The sequence below is a fragment of the Hypanus sabinus genome, chromosome 29 (genome assembly GCF_030144855.1).
Source record: "Hypanus sabinus isolate sHypSab1 chromosome 29, sHypSab1.hap1, whole genome shotgun sequence".
In the NCBI taxonomy this organism is placed as follows: domain Eukaryota; kingdom Metazoa; phylum Chordata; class Chondrichthyes; order Myliobatiformes; family Dasyatidae; genus Hypanus; species Hypanus sabinus.
In genome coordinates this window covers 33,216,869-33,230,417 of record NC_082734.1, presented here as the reverse complement: position 1 = coordinate 33,230,417, position 13,549 = coordinate 33,216,869, and the positions used below count along the sequence as shown (strand labels likewise).

At 49.5% G+C, this 13,549-nt stretch overlaps 1 protein-coding gene across 1 annotated transcript in view; it reads left to right on the top strand.

The window, feature by feature from the left end:
- Window positions 1-13,110, top strand: part of LOC132383218 (syntaxin-4-like) — a 33,662-nt gene extending 20,552 nt beyond the window's left edge. Inside the window, exons 9-11 of the mRNA XM_059954115.1 lie at window positions 8,758-8,868; window positions 11,741-11,875; window positions 12,850-13,110. Of these exons, the coding sequence (XP_059810098.1) occupies window positions 8,758-8,868; window positions 11,741-11,824 (195 nt within the window). The 3' untranslated portion in view covers window positions 11,825-11,875; window positions 12,850-13,110. The remainder of the gene's footprint in view (window positions 1-8,757; window positions 8,869-11,740; window positions 11,876-12,849) is intronic.
- The last annotated feature ends 439 nt before the right edge of the window (window positions 13,111-13,549 follow it).

Below are 13,549 nucleotides of genomic sequence, written 5' to 3'. Positions count from 1 at the left end.
AGATTCTTGGGGCATTGGAGGTGAGGCTCAGGTGAGTGGCCGGATCCCATGGTGATGGGAATGTTGGAGGATTTTAGATTCTTGGGGCCTTGGAGGTGAGGGTCAGGTGAGTGGCCGGACCCCATGGTGATGGGAATGTTGGAGGGTTCAGATTCTTGGGGCACTGGAGGTGAGGGGCAGGTGAGTGGCCGGACCCCATGGTGATGGGAATGTTGGAGGGTTCAGATTCTTTTGGCATTGGAGGTGAGGGTCAGGTGAGTGGCCGGACCCCATGGTGATGGGAATGTTGGAGGATTTTAGATTCTTGGGGCATTGGAGGTGAGGGTCAGCTGAGTGGCCGGACCCCATGGTGATGGGATTGTTGGAGGGTTCAGATTCTTGGGGCATTGGAGGTGAGGGTCAGGTGAGTGACCGGACCCCATGGTGATGGGAATGTTGGAGGGTTCAGATTCTTGGGGCATTGGAGGTGAGGGTCAGGTGAGTGGCCGGACCCCATGGTGATGGGAATGTTGGAGGGTTCAGATTCTTGGGGCAAAGGAGGTGAGGGTCAGGTGAGTGGCCGGACCCCATGGTGATGGGAATGTTGGAGGGTTTTAGATTCTTGGGGCACTGGAGGTGAGGGTCAGGTGAGTGGCCGGACCCGATGGTGATGGGAATGTTGGAGGGTTTTAGATTCTTGGGGCACTGGAGGTGAGGGTCAGGTGAGTGGCCGGACCCCATGGTGATGGGAATGTTGGAGGGTTCAGATTCTTGGGGCATTGGAGGTGAGGCTCAGGTGAGTGACCGGACCCCATGGTGATGGGAATGTTGGAGGGTTTTAGATTCTTGGGGCACTGGAGGTGAGGGGCAGGTGAGTGGCCGGACCCCATGGTGATGGGAATGTTGGAGGGTTCAGATTCTTGGGGCATTGGAGGTGAGGGTCAGGTGAGTGGCCGGACCCCATGGTGATGGGAATGTTGGAGGGTTCAGATTCTTGGGGCATTGGAGGTGAGGATCAGGTGAGTGGCCGGTCCCCATGGTGATGGGAATGTTGGAGGGTTCAGATTCTTGGGGCATTGGAGGTGAGGGTCAGGTGAGTGACCGGACCCCATGGTGATGGGAATGTTGGAGGGATCAGATTCTTGAGGCATTGGAGGTGAGGGTCAGGTGAGTGACCGGACCCCATGGTGATGGGAATGTTGGAGGGTTTTAGATTCTTGGGGCATTGGAGGTGAGGGTCAGGTGAGTGGCTGGACCCCATGGTGATGGGAATGTTGGAGGGTTTTAGATTCTTGGGGCATTGGAGGTGAGGGTCAGGTGAGTGGCCGGACCCCATGGTGATGGGAATGTTGGAGGGTTCAGATTCTTGGGGCATTGGAACCGCTTCTGGGGGAGGTGGGACCAGTACCATCCAGACAGTCTACATCTGGGCAAGACTGGGATCATTGTCCTAGGGAGAGTGTTTGCTAGTGCTGTTGGGGAGGTTTTAAACTAAAATGGCGGGGGGCGGTGGGAACCCACATAGAAAAGAAGAGGGAAGCGATGCAGAGACCAAAGCTAGAGTTAGTGAAGAAAAAAAGTCAGAGTAGAGTGCATAAAAGTAAAATGCAAAAATGGCATCACTAGATTCTAAAAGTACAGTGAGTATAAGGGCACTTTGTCTAAATGCCCGTAGTACTAGAAACAAGGTTAGTGAACTTGTGGCACAGATCAGCATATGATTTAGTGGCCATTACAGAAAGCTGGTTGCAAGGTGATCACTGGGTATTAAATATCCAAGGGTATCAGGTAGGCAGGAACAGAGGAGGTGAGGTGGTGCTCTTGATTAGGGATGAGATTGTGAGAGTCGATATAAGATCTATGGAGCAGAATGTTGAGTCCATCTGATTGAGATTAAGAATAGTAAAGGGAAATAATCACTGGTGGGAGTTGTCTATAGGCCACCTAATAAAAATACTGCAGTGGCAGAGGCGATTAACCAAGAACTGAGGCTTTTAAGAAATTGTCATGGGGGGATTTTAACTTCACATAGATTGGGTGAATCAGGTTGTCAAGGAAGTCGTGAGGTTAGTGAACCTACAAGGGAAAATGCCATGTTAGATCTATCCCTGTGCAATGAGACGATTAACGATCTTGTAGTCAGGCATCCTCTTCGAAAGATTGATCATAGTATGATTGAATTCTGCCTACAGATGGAGGATGAAATAGTTAGATCTAAATCTAGTGTATTCTGCCTGAACAAGGGAGACTACAACAGGATGAGGGAGGAGTTGGCTAATGTGGACTGGGAGCACAGGCTATTTGGTAGGACAGTTGAGGAACAGTGGAATACTTTCAAGGAGATTTTTCACAGTGCTCGACAAAAGTATATTCCTGTCAAAAGTAAGGACAGTAAGTGTGGGGAGAGCCGGCCTTGGATCACTAAGGAAATAAAAGATAGTATCAAATTAAAAGCTCATGTACAAAGTCGCAAAGAGTAGTGGGAGACTGGAGGATTGGGGAAACTTTAAAAAGCAACAGAGAACAACTAAACAAGAAATAAGGAAAGGAAAGATAGAGTATGAAAGTAACAGCACAAAATATAAAAACAGATAGTAAAAGTTTTTATAAATATATAAAGCGGAAGAGGGTGGCTAACGTCAATGTAGGTCCCTTGGAAGATGAGAAGGGGAAATTGGGTGATAAGGAAATGGCTGAGGCATTGAACAATTATTTTGTGTCGGTCTTCACTGTGGAGGACACATTTAATATGCCAAAGTATGATGTTATGGATGAAATGGGAGGTGAGGACCTCGGTAAACTAAAGAGATAGTGATGATCAATCTAGAGGGCCTGAAGGTAGATAAGTCCCCTGGTCCTGATGGGATGCATCCCAGGGTGCTGAAGGAATTGGCGGAGTCTATGGTAGACATGATGGTAATCATTTACCAGAACTCTCTAGACTCTGGGTAGGTACCGGCGGATTGGAAGACAGCAAATGTAACGTCACTATTTAAAGAAGGATGTAGGCAAAAGACGGGTAACTATAGGCCAGTTAGCTTAAAGTCTGTAGATGGGAAAATGCTTGAAGCTGTCATTAAGGAAGGAATAACGAAACCTTTAGAAAGGAGTGGCTCCATTAGACAGGTGCAGCATGGATTCAGAAAGGGCAGGACCTGTTTTACAAACTTACTGGAGTTCTTTGAGGACACAATGAGCGTGGTGGATAGAGAGGAACAGGTGGATGTCGTATACTTGGATTTCCAGAAGACATTTGATAAGGTGCCACACAAGAGACTTATAAATAAGATACAGGTGCATGGAGTTGAAGGAAGTGTATTGGCATGGATAGTGGATTGGTTAACCAATAGAAGGCAGAGAGTTGGTATAAATGGGTGTTTCTCTGGTTGGCAGTCAGTGGTGAGTGGGGTGCCGCAGGGGTCGATGCTGGGCCTGCAACTGTTTACCATTTACATTGATGATTTGGAAGAGGGGACTGAGTGTAGCACAGCAAAATTTGCTGATGACTGAACTGAGTGGAAAAGCAAATTGTGCAGAGGATGTGGAGAGTCTGCAGAGGGATATAGATATGGATAGGTTAAGTGAGTGGGTCAAGGTCTGGCAGATGGAATACAACGTTGGTAAATGTGAGATCATCCACTTTAGAAGGAATAATAGAAGAGCAGATTATTATTTCAACGGTGAAAGATTGCAGCATGCTGTTGTGCAGAGGGACTTGGGAGTGCTTGTATATGAATCACAAAAAGTTGGCTTGCAGGTACAACAGGTTATTAAGAAGGCAAATGGAATGTTGGGCTTCATTGCTAGAGGGATTGAATTCAAGAGCAGGGAGATGCTCTTGTATTGCTCTTGTGATGCAACTGTATTGGGTACTGGTGAAACTGCACCTGGAGTACTGTGTGCAGTTCTGGTCTCCATACTTGAGGAAGGATATACTGGCTTTGGAGGAAGTGCAGAGGAGATTCACCAGGTTGATTCCAGGGATGAAGGGGTTAGCCTATGGAGAGATTGAGTCCCCTGGGACTATACTCTCTGGAGTTCAGAAGAATGAGAGGAGATCTTATAGAAACATACAAAATTTTGAAAGGGATAGATAAGATACAATGGAAAGTTGTTTCCATTGGTAGCTGAGACTAGAACTGGGGGACATTGCCTCAAGATTCAGGGGAGAAGATTTAGGATGGAGATGAGGATAAACTGTTTTTCCCAGAGAGTGGTGAATCTGTGGAATTCTCTGCCCAGGGAAGCAGTTGAGGCTTCTTCACTAAATATATTTAAGGTACAGTTAGATAGGTTTTTACATAGTAAGGGAATTAAGGGTTATGGGGAAAAGGCAGGTAGATGACGCTGAGTTTACGGACAGATCAGCCACAATCATTGAATGGTGGGGCAGGCTCGATGGGCTGAATGTCCTACTTCAGCTCCTATTTCTTATGTTCTTATGGAGAGTGGACGGGCCCCACGGGGATGGGGACGGAGAGTGGACGGACCCCACGGTGATGCGAATGAGGCAAGGAACAGAAGGATTATACAGATTAATACGTGGCTGAGAGGATGGTGCAGGAGGGAGGGCTTCAGGTTTTTAGGTAATTGGGCTTTGCTCTAGGGAAGGTGGAATCTGTTCCGATGGGACGGTTTACACCTTAACTGGAGTGGTACTAACATTCTTGCAGGAAAGTTCGCTAGTGCTTCTTGGGGGGGGGGGGGGTGTTTAAACTAAATTTGCAGGGGGCAGGGATCCAGAATGCGAGAGAGGATAGTGAGATGAAGAATGAAGGACAGATGGAGACTACACGGTTCTGGAATATTAAGTGTGTAGTAGAGAAAGGTGAGGAGGAACAAGTGATAAGGAGGACACATGTACAGAGGGATGGTCTGACGGAACATGGAGTTAAATGTGCAGAAAGAATAAGTAAATTTAGGAAGGACAACAAAATTCTGGGGGGGTATAGCCCGATGGGAGTTCGGGGAGCTGGGTTAAGCACAATAAGCAGCGATTTATACAGAGAGAGGAGAAATGGGCTAAAAATTCTATATCTGAATGCATGGTGTCAGAAATAAGGCGGATGAGCTTGAAGCTCAGGTGCGAATGGGTAACTGTGATGTTGTTGGGATAACGGAGACATGGCTGCAGGGCGATCAGATCTGGGAAATGAATGTACAAGGGTATACGTGCTATCGTAGGGACAGAAATGTGGGCAGAGGGGGTGGGGTGGCCCTGTTGGTGAGGAATGAGATTCAGTCCTTTGCAAGGGGGGACATAGGATCAGGAGAAGTAGAGTCTGTGTGGATAGAACTGAGGAACAGTAAGGGCAAAAAGACCCAAATGAGTGTTGTCTACAGGCCACCGAACAGTAGTATGGATATTGGGTGCAAATTGAATAGGGAGTTAACATTGGCATGTGGCAAAGATAATGTCGCAGTAGTTATGGGGGATTTCAACATGCAGGTGAACTGGGAGAATCAGGTTGGTGCTGGACCCCAGGATAGGGAGTTTGTAGAGTGCCTACGGGATGCATTCTTGGAACAGCTTGTACGAGAGCTGACCAGGGACGAGGCTATTCTGGATTTAGTGTTGTGTAATGAACAGGATTTGATAAGCGACCTTGAAGTAAAGGAGCCATTAAGAGGTAGTGATCATAATATGATAAGTTTTTATCTGCAATTTGAGAAGGATAAGGGCAGATCAGAGGTGTCAGTGTTGCAGTTGAACAAAGGAGACTTTGGAGCCATGAGAGAGGAGCTGGCCAAAGTTAACTGGACGGATATCCTAGCAGAAAAGGCAGTGGAACAGCAATGGCAGGTATTCTTGGGAATAATGCACAAGGTGCAAAATCAGTTCATCCCCTGGAGAAGGAAGGATTCAAAGGGGGGAAAGGGGCCACAGTGGTTGACAAAGGAAGTCAGAGATTGCATAGCATTAAACAAAAGGAAGTATGACAGAGCTAAGGTGAGTGGGAGGACAGATGATTGGGAAATTTTTAAGGAACAACAGAACTTAACTAAAAAGGCAATACGGGGAGAAAAAATGAGGTACGAACGCAAGCTAGCCAGGAATATAAAGGAGGATAGCAAAAGCTTTTTTCGGTATGTGAAGAGAAAGAAGATAGTTAAGAACAATGTTGGGCCCTTGAAGAATTAATTGGGTGAAATTGTTATGGGAAACAGAGAAATGGCAGAAGAATTTAAAGAGTACTTTAGATCTGTCTTCACTAAGGAAGACACAAGCAATCTCCCAGATGTATGGATGGGCCAAGGACATAGGGTAACAGAGGAAATGAAACAGATTGACATTAGGAAGGAAACGGTGATGAGTAGACTGATGGGACTGAAGGCTGACAAATCCCCAGGTCCAGATGGTCTGCACCCTAGGGTACTAAAGGAGGTGGCCCTGGAAATTGCTGATGCATTGGTAATCATTTTCCAATGTTCCTTAGATTCAGGATCAATTCCTGAGGATTGGAGAATGGCTAATGTTATCCCACTTTTTAAGAAAGGAGGGAGGGAGAAAACAGAGAACTATCGACCTGTCAGCCTGACATCGGTGGTGGGAAAGATGCTAGAGTCCATTATTAAGGATGAAATAGTGGCATATCTAGATAGCAGTGATAGGATTAGGCTGAGCCAGCATGGATTTACCAAGGGTAAATCATGCTTGACTAATCTATTGGAGTTTTTCGAGGATGTAACCAGGAAGTTAGACAAGGGAGATCCGGTGGATGTAGTGTACCTCGATTTTCAGAAGGCTTTTGATAAGGTCCCACATAGGAGATTGGTGGGTAAAATCAGAGCTCATGGCATTGGAGGGAAGGTATTGATATGGATAGAAAACTGGTTGGCAGATAGATAGGGTAGCGGTGAATGGGTGTTTCTTGGAATGGCAGGTGGTGCCACAGGGCTCGGTATTGGGACCACAGCTGTTTACAATTTACATCAACGATTTAGATGAAGGCATTGAGAATAACATCAGCAGGTTTGCTGATGATACTAAGCTGGGTGGCAGTGTGACATGTGATGAGGATGTTAGGAGAATTCAGGGTGACTTGGATAGGCTGGGTGAGTGGGCAGATACTTGGCAGATGACGTCTAATGTGAATAAGTGTGAGGTTATCCACTTTGGGAGTAAGAACAGGAAGGTAGATTATTATCTGAATGGTATAGAGTTAGGTAAGGGAGAAATACAAAGAGATCTCGGAGTCCTTGTTCATCAGTCAGTGAAGGTGAATGAGCAAGTGCAGCAGGCAGTGAAGAAGGCTAATGGAATGTTGGCCTTTATTACAAAGGGAATTGAGTACAAGAGCAAGGAAATCCTCTTGCATTTGTACAGGGCCCTGGTGAGACCACACCTGGAGTATTGTGTACAGTTTTGGTCTCCAGGGTTAAGGAAGGACATCCTGGCTGTAGAGGAAGTGCAGCGTAGATTCACGAGGTTAATTCCTGGGATGTCTGGACTGTCTTACGCAGAGAGGTTAGAGAGACTGGGCTTGTACACGCTGGAATTAAGGAGATTGAGGGGGGATCTGATTGAAACATATAAGATTATTAAGGGATTGGACAAGATAGAGGCAGGAAATATGTTCCAGATGCTGGGAAAGTCCAGTACCAGAGGGCATGGTTTGAAAATAAGGGGTAGGTCATTTAGGACAGAGTTAAGGAAGAACTTCTTCTCCCAGAGAGTTGTGGATGTCTGGAATGCACTGCCTCAGAAGGCAGTGGAGGCCAATTCTCTGGATGCTTTCAAGAAGGAGCTAGATAGATATCTGATGGATAGGGGAATCAAGGGATATGGGGACAAGGCAGGAACTGGGTATTGATAGTGAATGATCAGCCATGATCTCAGAATGGCGGAGCAGGCTCGAAGGGCCGAATGGTCTACTTCTGCACCTATTGTCTATAAGGACTGGTGTAGGGGATTGAGGGGTTCACAGAGACAGGGAGGGGTTGTTGGGGCAGGAGGAGGTGCTGGATACAAATTGGGGTGGAGGGGTCAGACAGGGTTAGGCATGTGGGTGAAGGAGGGGGTGACAGAGATGTGTGCAGTGCAATGATTGGGTGATGGAGACGGGGACGGGTGTAGCGGAGGGAAGGGTTCATAGAGGTGGGTGAGGCCTAGTGGCAGGAGGGGTCACAGATAGGGAGGTGTATAGGTGAAGGAGGGGGTGACAGAGATGGGGAGGGGTGTAGGAGACGGAGGGGGAGTTGTGGCGACAGAATGGGATTGTGGTGGGAGGAGTTACTGATGGAGAGGGAGGGAGTCACAGAGATGGAGGGGTGTAGGGGAAGGAGGAGGTCATGGAAACGGAAGGGGATTGTGGAGAGGAGTGTTGGGGAAGGAGGGGTGTAGGAGAGGGAGGGAATCACAGAGACGGAGAGGTGTAGGGGAGGGTGGAGATGATGGAGATGGAGGGGGTGACAGGGAAGGGGTGCAGGTGTGGGAGGGGGTGAAGGATACTGTGAGTGGTGTAGGAGACGGAGGGGGTTCATGGAGATGGAGGGTTTTACATGAGGGAGGAGGTCATGGAAACAGGGAAGGGGATTGTGGAGGGAGGAGTTACAGAGGGAGAGGGAGGGTTGTAGAGGAGGGAGGAGGTCATGGGAGGGGATTATGGAGGAGGGAGTCACGGAGACAGAAACTGCTCTCTACGGTGTGGGTTTCCTCCCCGGGGAGATGGCTTAGGGAGGGGTTTTGCAGAATGGTGTCAGTATGAGGGGGACGGGGAGGGGTGTGTCAGGACAGATCCCCTCCCCACACTAATGGTGGATCTTTCCGTTCCGCAGGGGGAGATGATCAACAACATCGAGAACACTGTGAGCACCACTGTCAACTACGTGGAGAAAGCTGCCGATAACACGGCCTCTGCAGCCACCTCTCGCCGGAAGGCCCTCAAGGTGAGAGAGAGGTGGGGGTTAGGATGTGTCTCCCCTCCGCTGCAGACATGGCGGATCTCCTGTTGTGTTGGATATGGGGGGAGAGTGCAGAGAGGACACTCAGCTGGACTTGTCTGAGAACACTCCTTGTAGAGTGCGAACTCCTCCCATTAACGCCACAACTTCTCCCCATCTTGGAAGAAAACGCTGGGCGTGTCCTTCCTGTCTGTAGAACTTGGTTGAAATTATCGTCACTGAAATTGAGCGATTCGGTTCACTTTAACCATAACGTGTAACTTCTGCTCCTCACATAAACGTTAAAAAATTGCCAAAATTCGCACTCTCTCTCTGTTTTCCTCCTTTTTTAAGTAACATTTTGTGAAATGTTTTCAACCCTTTTTTAAAAATTCTAAACGTATTGGAGGTCAGGATAGACTACCTGAACACTCAGAGGATGTGAGAGGATTATTATGCCTCTTTACTCACTTGCCCTAAGCTATTAGGACTATGGACTATATCTCTGGTAAACAACCCAATCTGGTATCGGTTCCTGAAAGTGTAGAAGCAGATGGAGATTCTGGAACAGGTGCGTCCACCCCAGGTAGGTGGTCCTCATCACAAGGATCAGGCCAATCTATTTCTTCCTCAACCTTGCGTGGACTTTGAAGGCACACAAGCACACGCCTGTTCTGCCTGGTTTCGCCGTGTGATGTTCTGATCACAAGTGATCATGGTGCACTCTGCCAAACTATTGTTCCTTTGATGAATTTGCTCTGAAACTCAAACAGAGCTTCGCCACTCCTGAACGGCGACTAAGATTTTGCTCTGTGTCTGAGATCATGCACACTCTTCATTTTCTCACGCTGGGTTGTCTCAAAATTTCTCACTTTGTCTAAATCCAGTGAGTGATATTGGAGAAGGGAAGGAAGAATGGTCAGAATTGTCCTCAGTCTTCAGCCCACTGACACCTCGAGGATGACTTCTCCTGTGGTGCGTCCCTTTCTTAGCTCATGCCTCATGATGCATAAATTCATGAGGACTGCAGCCGTTCACAAGAGGTGTGGAGAGATAAGCCTTGTTGGGGTCTTTTACCTTCAGTAGGAGACTCTTATCTGTTCTTTACACTTCTTTCATTTGCCTGTGAATTGTTTGTCTGGTGTTTGATCTCCGTCTGTAGCAAAGGTTTTGAATTCTGAGCAGCTGAATAGTGGGCCATTGTTTGACACAAGTGTCTCTGGTACTCCGTGGCAGGTGAATACAGCTTTCAAATGCTGTATAACTGCTGGCGAGGATGTAGAGGACAGCCTGGACACCTCAACATTCCATGAGTAGCAATGCACAGTGAGAAGATAGCAGTCTCTTTTCAGCTCGAAAATGTCTGTGCCTGCAACTTGCCAAAGTAAAGATGGAATTCTGTGTGACGGAGATATTCAACATGATTTTTGTGCAGTTTCCTGCTTGCTTCACTTGGCATTGCATAATGTCCCAGGTGTGTGCTCAGACCAGGCCACCATATGGATCGCTTTGCTCTTAGATGACATTTTTGAATGCCTTGATATCTGTGGTGGATTTGACTGATGATTTTGACATGCATAGAAGCAGGAATTGAGAGTCTGGAGCCCTTTAGCAGCAAACCATCAAGAATAGTGAGTGTGTCTCTTTCAATCCAGTGAGGCCTGAGTTTGTGAGCTCGTTCCAGAACAGCTGGCTATCCGTGCTCATAATCTTGCTGTAGATTTGGTCCTTTTACAACTCAGCACTGATTTCAACCAATTTACTCTGTGATGCAGACAAGCTTTCACATAGCTGAGCTCAGTAGATGTTGGTATCTTCCATGAGGGCAGAGTCAGCTCTCGTCCAATCACATTTGCATGGCATCGACAGTGTGTGGTCTTGTGAAAGATTTGCCAGGGACATGATCAATGTCATAATAGTATCGCACAAGTCTCATTCTGAATCTTTGCAGACGTGGAGGTAAGACATCCAAGTGGTTCAAGCTGAGGAGGCTGACGAGAGGCTTTGGTGTGTTTTATGTAGGAATTTAGTGCCTATCAAGTGACAGCTGAGGCATTCGCAAGCTCGCACGACAGCCAGTGTCTCACCTTTGATTTGGGCACAACGTTGATTAGTAGGTCAGTGCTTTTGATGCATATGCCATTGGTTTTCATACACCACTGCAGTGTTGCATGAGCACTCTCCTAGGCCAAAGGAAGAGGCATCTGCTGACCATTGTTCAGATCAAAGACTGCTGATGTTGGCAGAGAGATGAGCTCTGCTTTAAGTGATGAGGATGACTTCTCCTGTGGTGCGTCCCTGTCTTGGCTCATGCCTCGATGCATAAATTCAGCAGACTGGCAGAGGCAGTGGGTATTTTCCATAGATGTACGAAAACAAGTACGGACTTACTGCAAAATCTGTCACGTTGGCCTCCAGCATGTTGTGTCTGAGGGAGAGCGCAGAGATGCAGGCTATTCGCATCAATGCTATTGATATCACTCCTTGCACGATATGTGGAGAGGCAGAGGAATAACCCAGGTCTCCCAAATCCTCAAATTAACTCGCCATCCTCCCACACTCTACCCCTCCCTCCCTCTCACACTCCACTCCCCTCTCTCCCCTTCCCCAGCCCACCTACCCTCCACCCCTCCAACCCCTGATCCCAACTTCCTTCCTTCCCTATGCCCCCTCCCCATACCCACTCCCCCCTAGTCTCCCCTCCATCACCACTCCACCCCACTTCCCCACCTCTCCCTCCCTCTCCCCTCCTTTCAGCCCTCAACCCCTGCACCCACCTTCCCTCTCACCACCCCTCACTCTGCACTCCCCCACCCCTCTCCCCTCCCCTTGCACTTGCTGCTGCTCCGCCTCACTCTTCCCCTTGTGCCCTCTGCAGAAGAAGATGTGCCTCATTGTCTGTGTCGTGTTCCTGGTGTTGGTCGTGATCGCCATTATCGTCTCGGTGGCCCTCACCTCCTAACCAGGGGACTGGAGCCCCCAACCCCGCGCCCTTTGCTGCCTCCGACTGCAGGTGAGGCCAAGCACCCCTCCCACGGTAAAGGTAGGGTGGGGGGCGGAGGGAGAGAGGGGAGTGGGAGGAGGGAGTAGTTGGGAGTTGGTGGAGGGAGAAGGGAGGGTGACAGAGGCGAGGGGAGAAGAGAGAGGCCATGGGGTCAGGTATCATTGAGGGACGGAGCTGGGTTAACGTCAATAGTGATACAGTCAGTGACACAGGACGATGGGGGAGAGGGGTCACTGAGGGACGGTGTGAGGGAGCTGGGTTAACGTCAGTGGGGATACAGTCAGTGACACAGTGCGATGGGGGAGAGGGGTCACTGAGGGACGGTGTGAGGGAGCTGGGTTAACGTCAGTGGGGATACAGGGTGTAGTGGGAGAGGGGTCACTGAGGGACGGTGTGAGGGAGCTGGGTTAACGTCAGTGGGGATACAGGGTGTAGTGGGAGAGGGGTCACTGAGAGACGGTGAGGGAGCTGGGTTAACGTCAATGGTGATACAGTCAGTGACACAGGGTGATGGGGGAGAGGGGTCACTGAGGGACGGTGTGAGGGAGCTGGGTTAACGTCAGTGGGGATACGGTCAATGACAGGGCGATGGGGGAGAGGGGTCACTGAGAGACGGTGAGGGAGCTGGGTTAACGTCAGTGGGGATACAGTCAGTGACACAGGGTGATGGGGGAGAGGGGTCACTGAGGGACGGTGTGAGGGAGCTGGGTTAACATCAGTGGGGATACAGGGTGTAGTGGGAGAGGGGTCACTGAGAGACGGTGAGGGAGCTGGGTTAACGTCAATGGTGATACAGTCAGTGACACAGGGTGATGGGGGAGAGGGGTCACTGAGGGACGGTGTGAGGGAGCTGGGTTAACGTCAGTGGGGATACGGTCAATGACACAGGGCGATGGGGGAGAGGGGTCACAGTGTTGCAGGATTGTCGAGGCCTAGTCTGGTCTGGTAGAGCCTGGGCCTCACTTTTTCTCTCTCCTGAACAGGTCAGGAGAGGAGCTTTGGTATCAAACTGCCACAGAATCGAGGCCTGGCGAACTTGGTGTCGTCCGCTGCGTTCCTCAACAGCCTCCTCTCCCTTCCTCTCCCTCATCCCCACCCACCTCCCTGCTCTCTTCCAATCCCTCTGTCTCCCTGTATGCTGCCCCCTACTTGTCTCTCCCTGACACGACAGCTTTCTCTCCATCTCTCTGCTCTTCTTACCCCACTGCCTGCTCCAATTCTCCCTCCACCTCCCTCCCCATTCTCCCTCCACCTCCCTCCCCATTCTCCCTCCACCTCCCTCCCCATTCTCCCTCCACCTCCCTCCCCATTCTCCCTCCACCTCCCTCCCCATTCTCCCTCCACCTCCCTCCCCATTCTCCCTCCACCTCCCTCCCCATTCTCCCTCCACCTCCCTCCCCATTCTCCCTCCATCTCCCTCCCCATTCTCCCTCCCTCCCTCCCCATTCTCCCTCCACCTCCCTCCCCATTCTCCCTCCACCTCCCTCCCCATTCTCCCTCCGCCTCCCTCCCCATTCTCCCTCCACCTCCCTCCCCATTCTCCCTCCACCTCCCTCCCCATTCTCCCTCCACCTCCCTCCCCATTCCCTCTCCCCCTCCCTTCTTTCTCCCTACTCTCTCCCTCTTCCCCCTCCTCTCCGTCTCTCCCCCCCCCCCCTTCTCTCTCGGGGTGAGTGAAGGGAC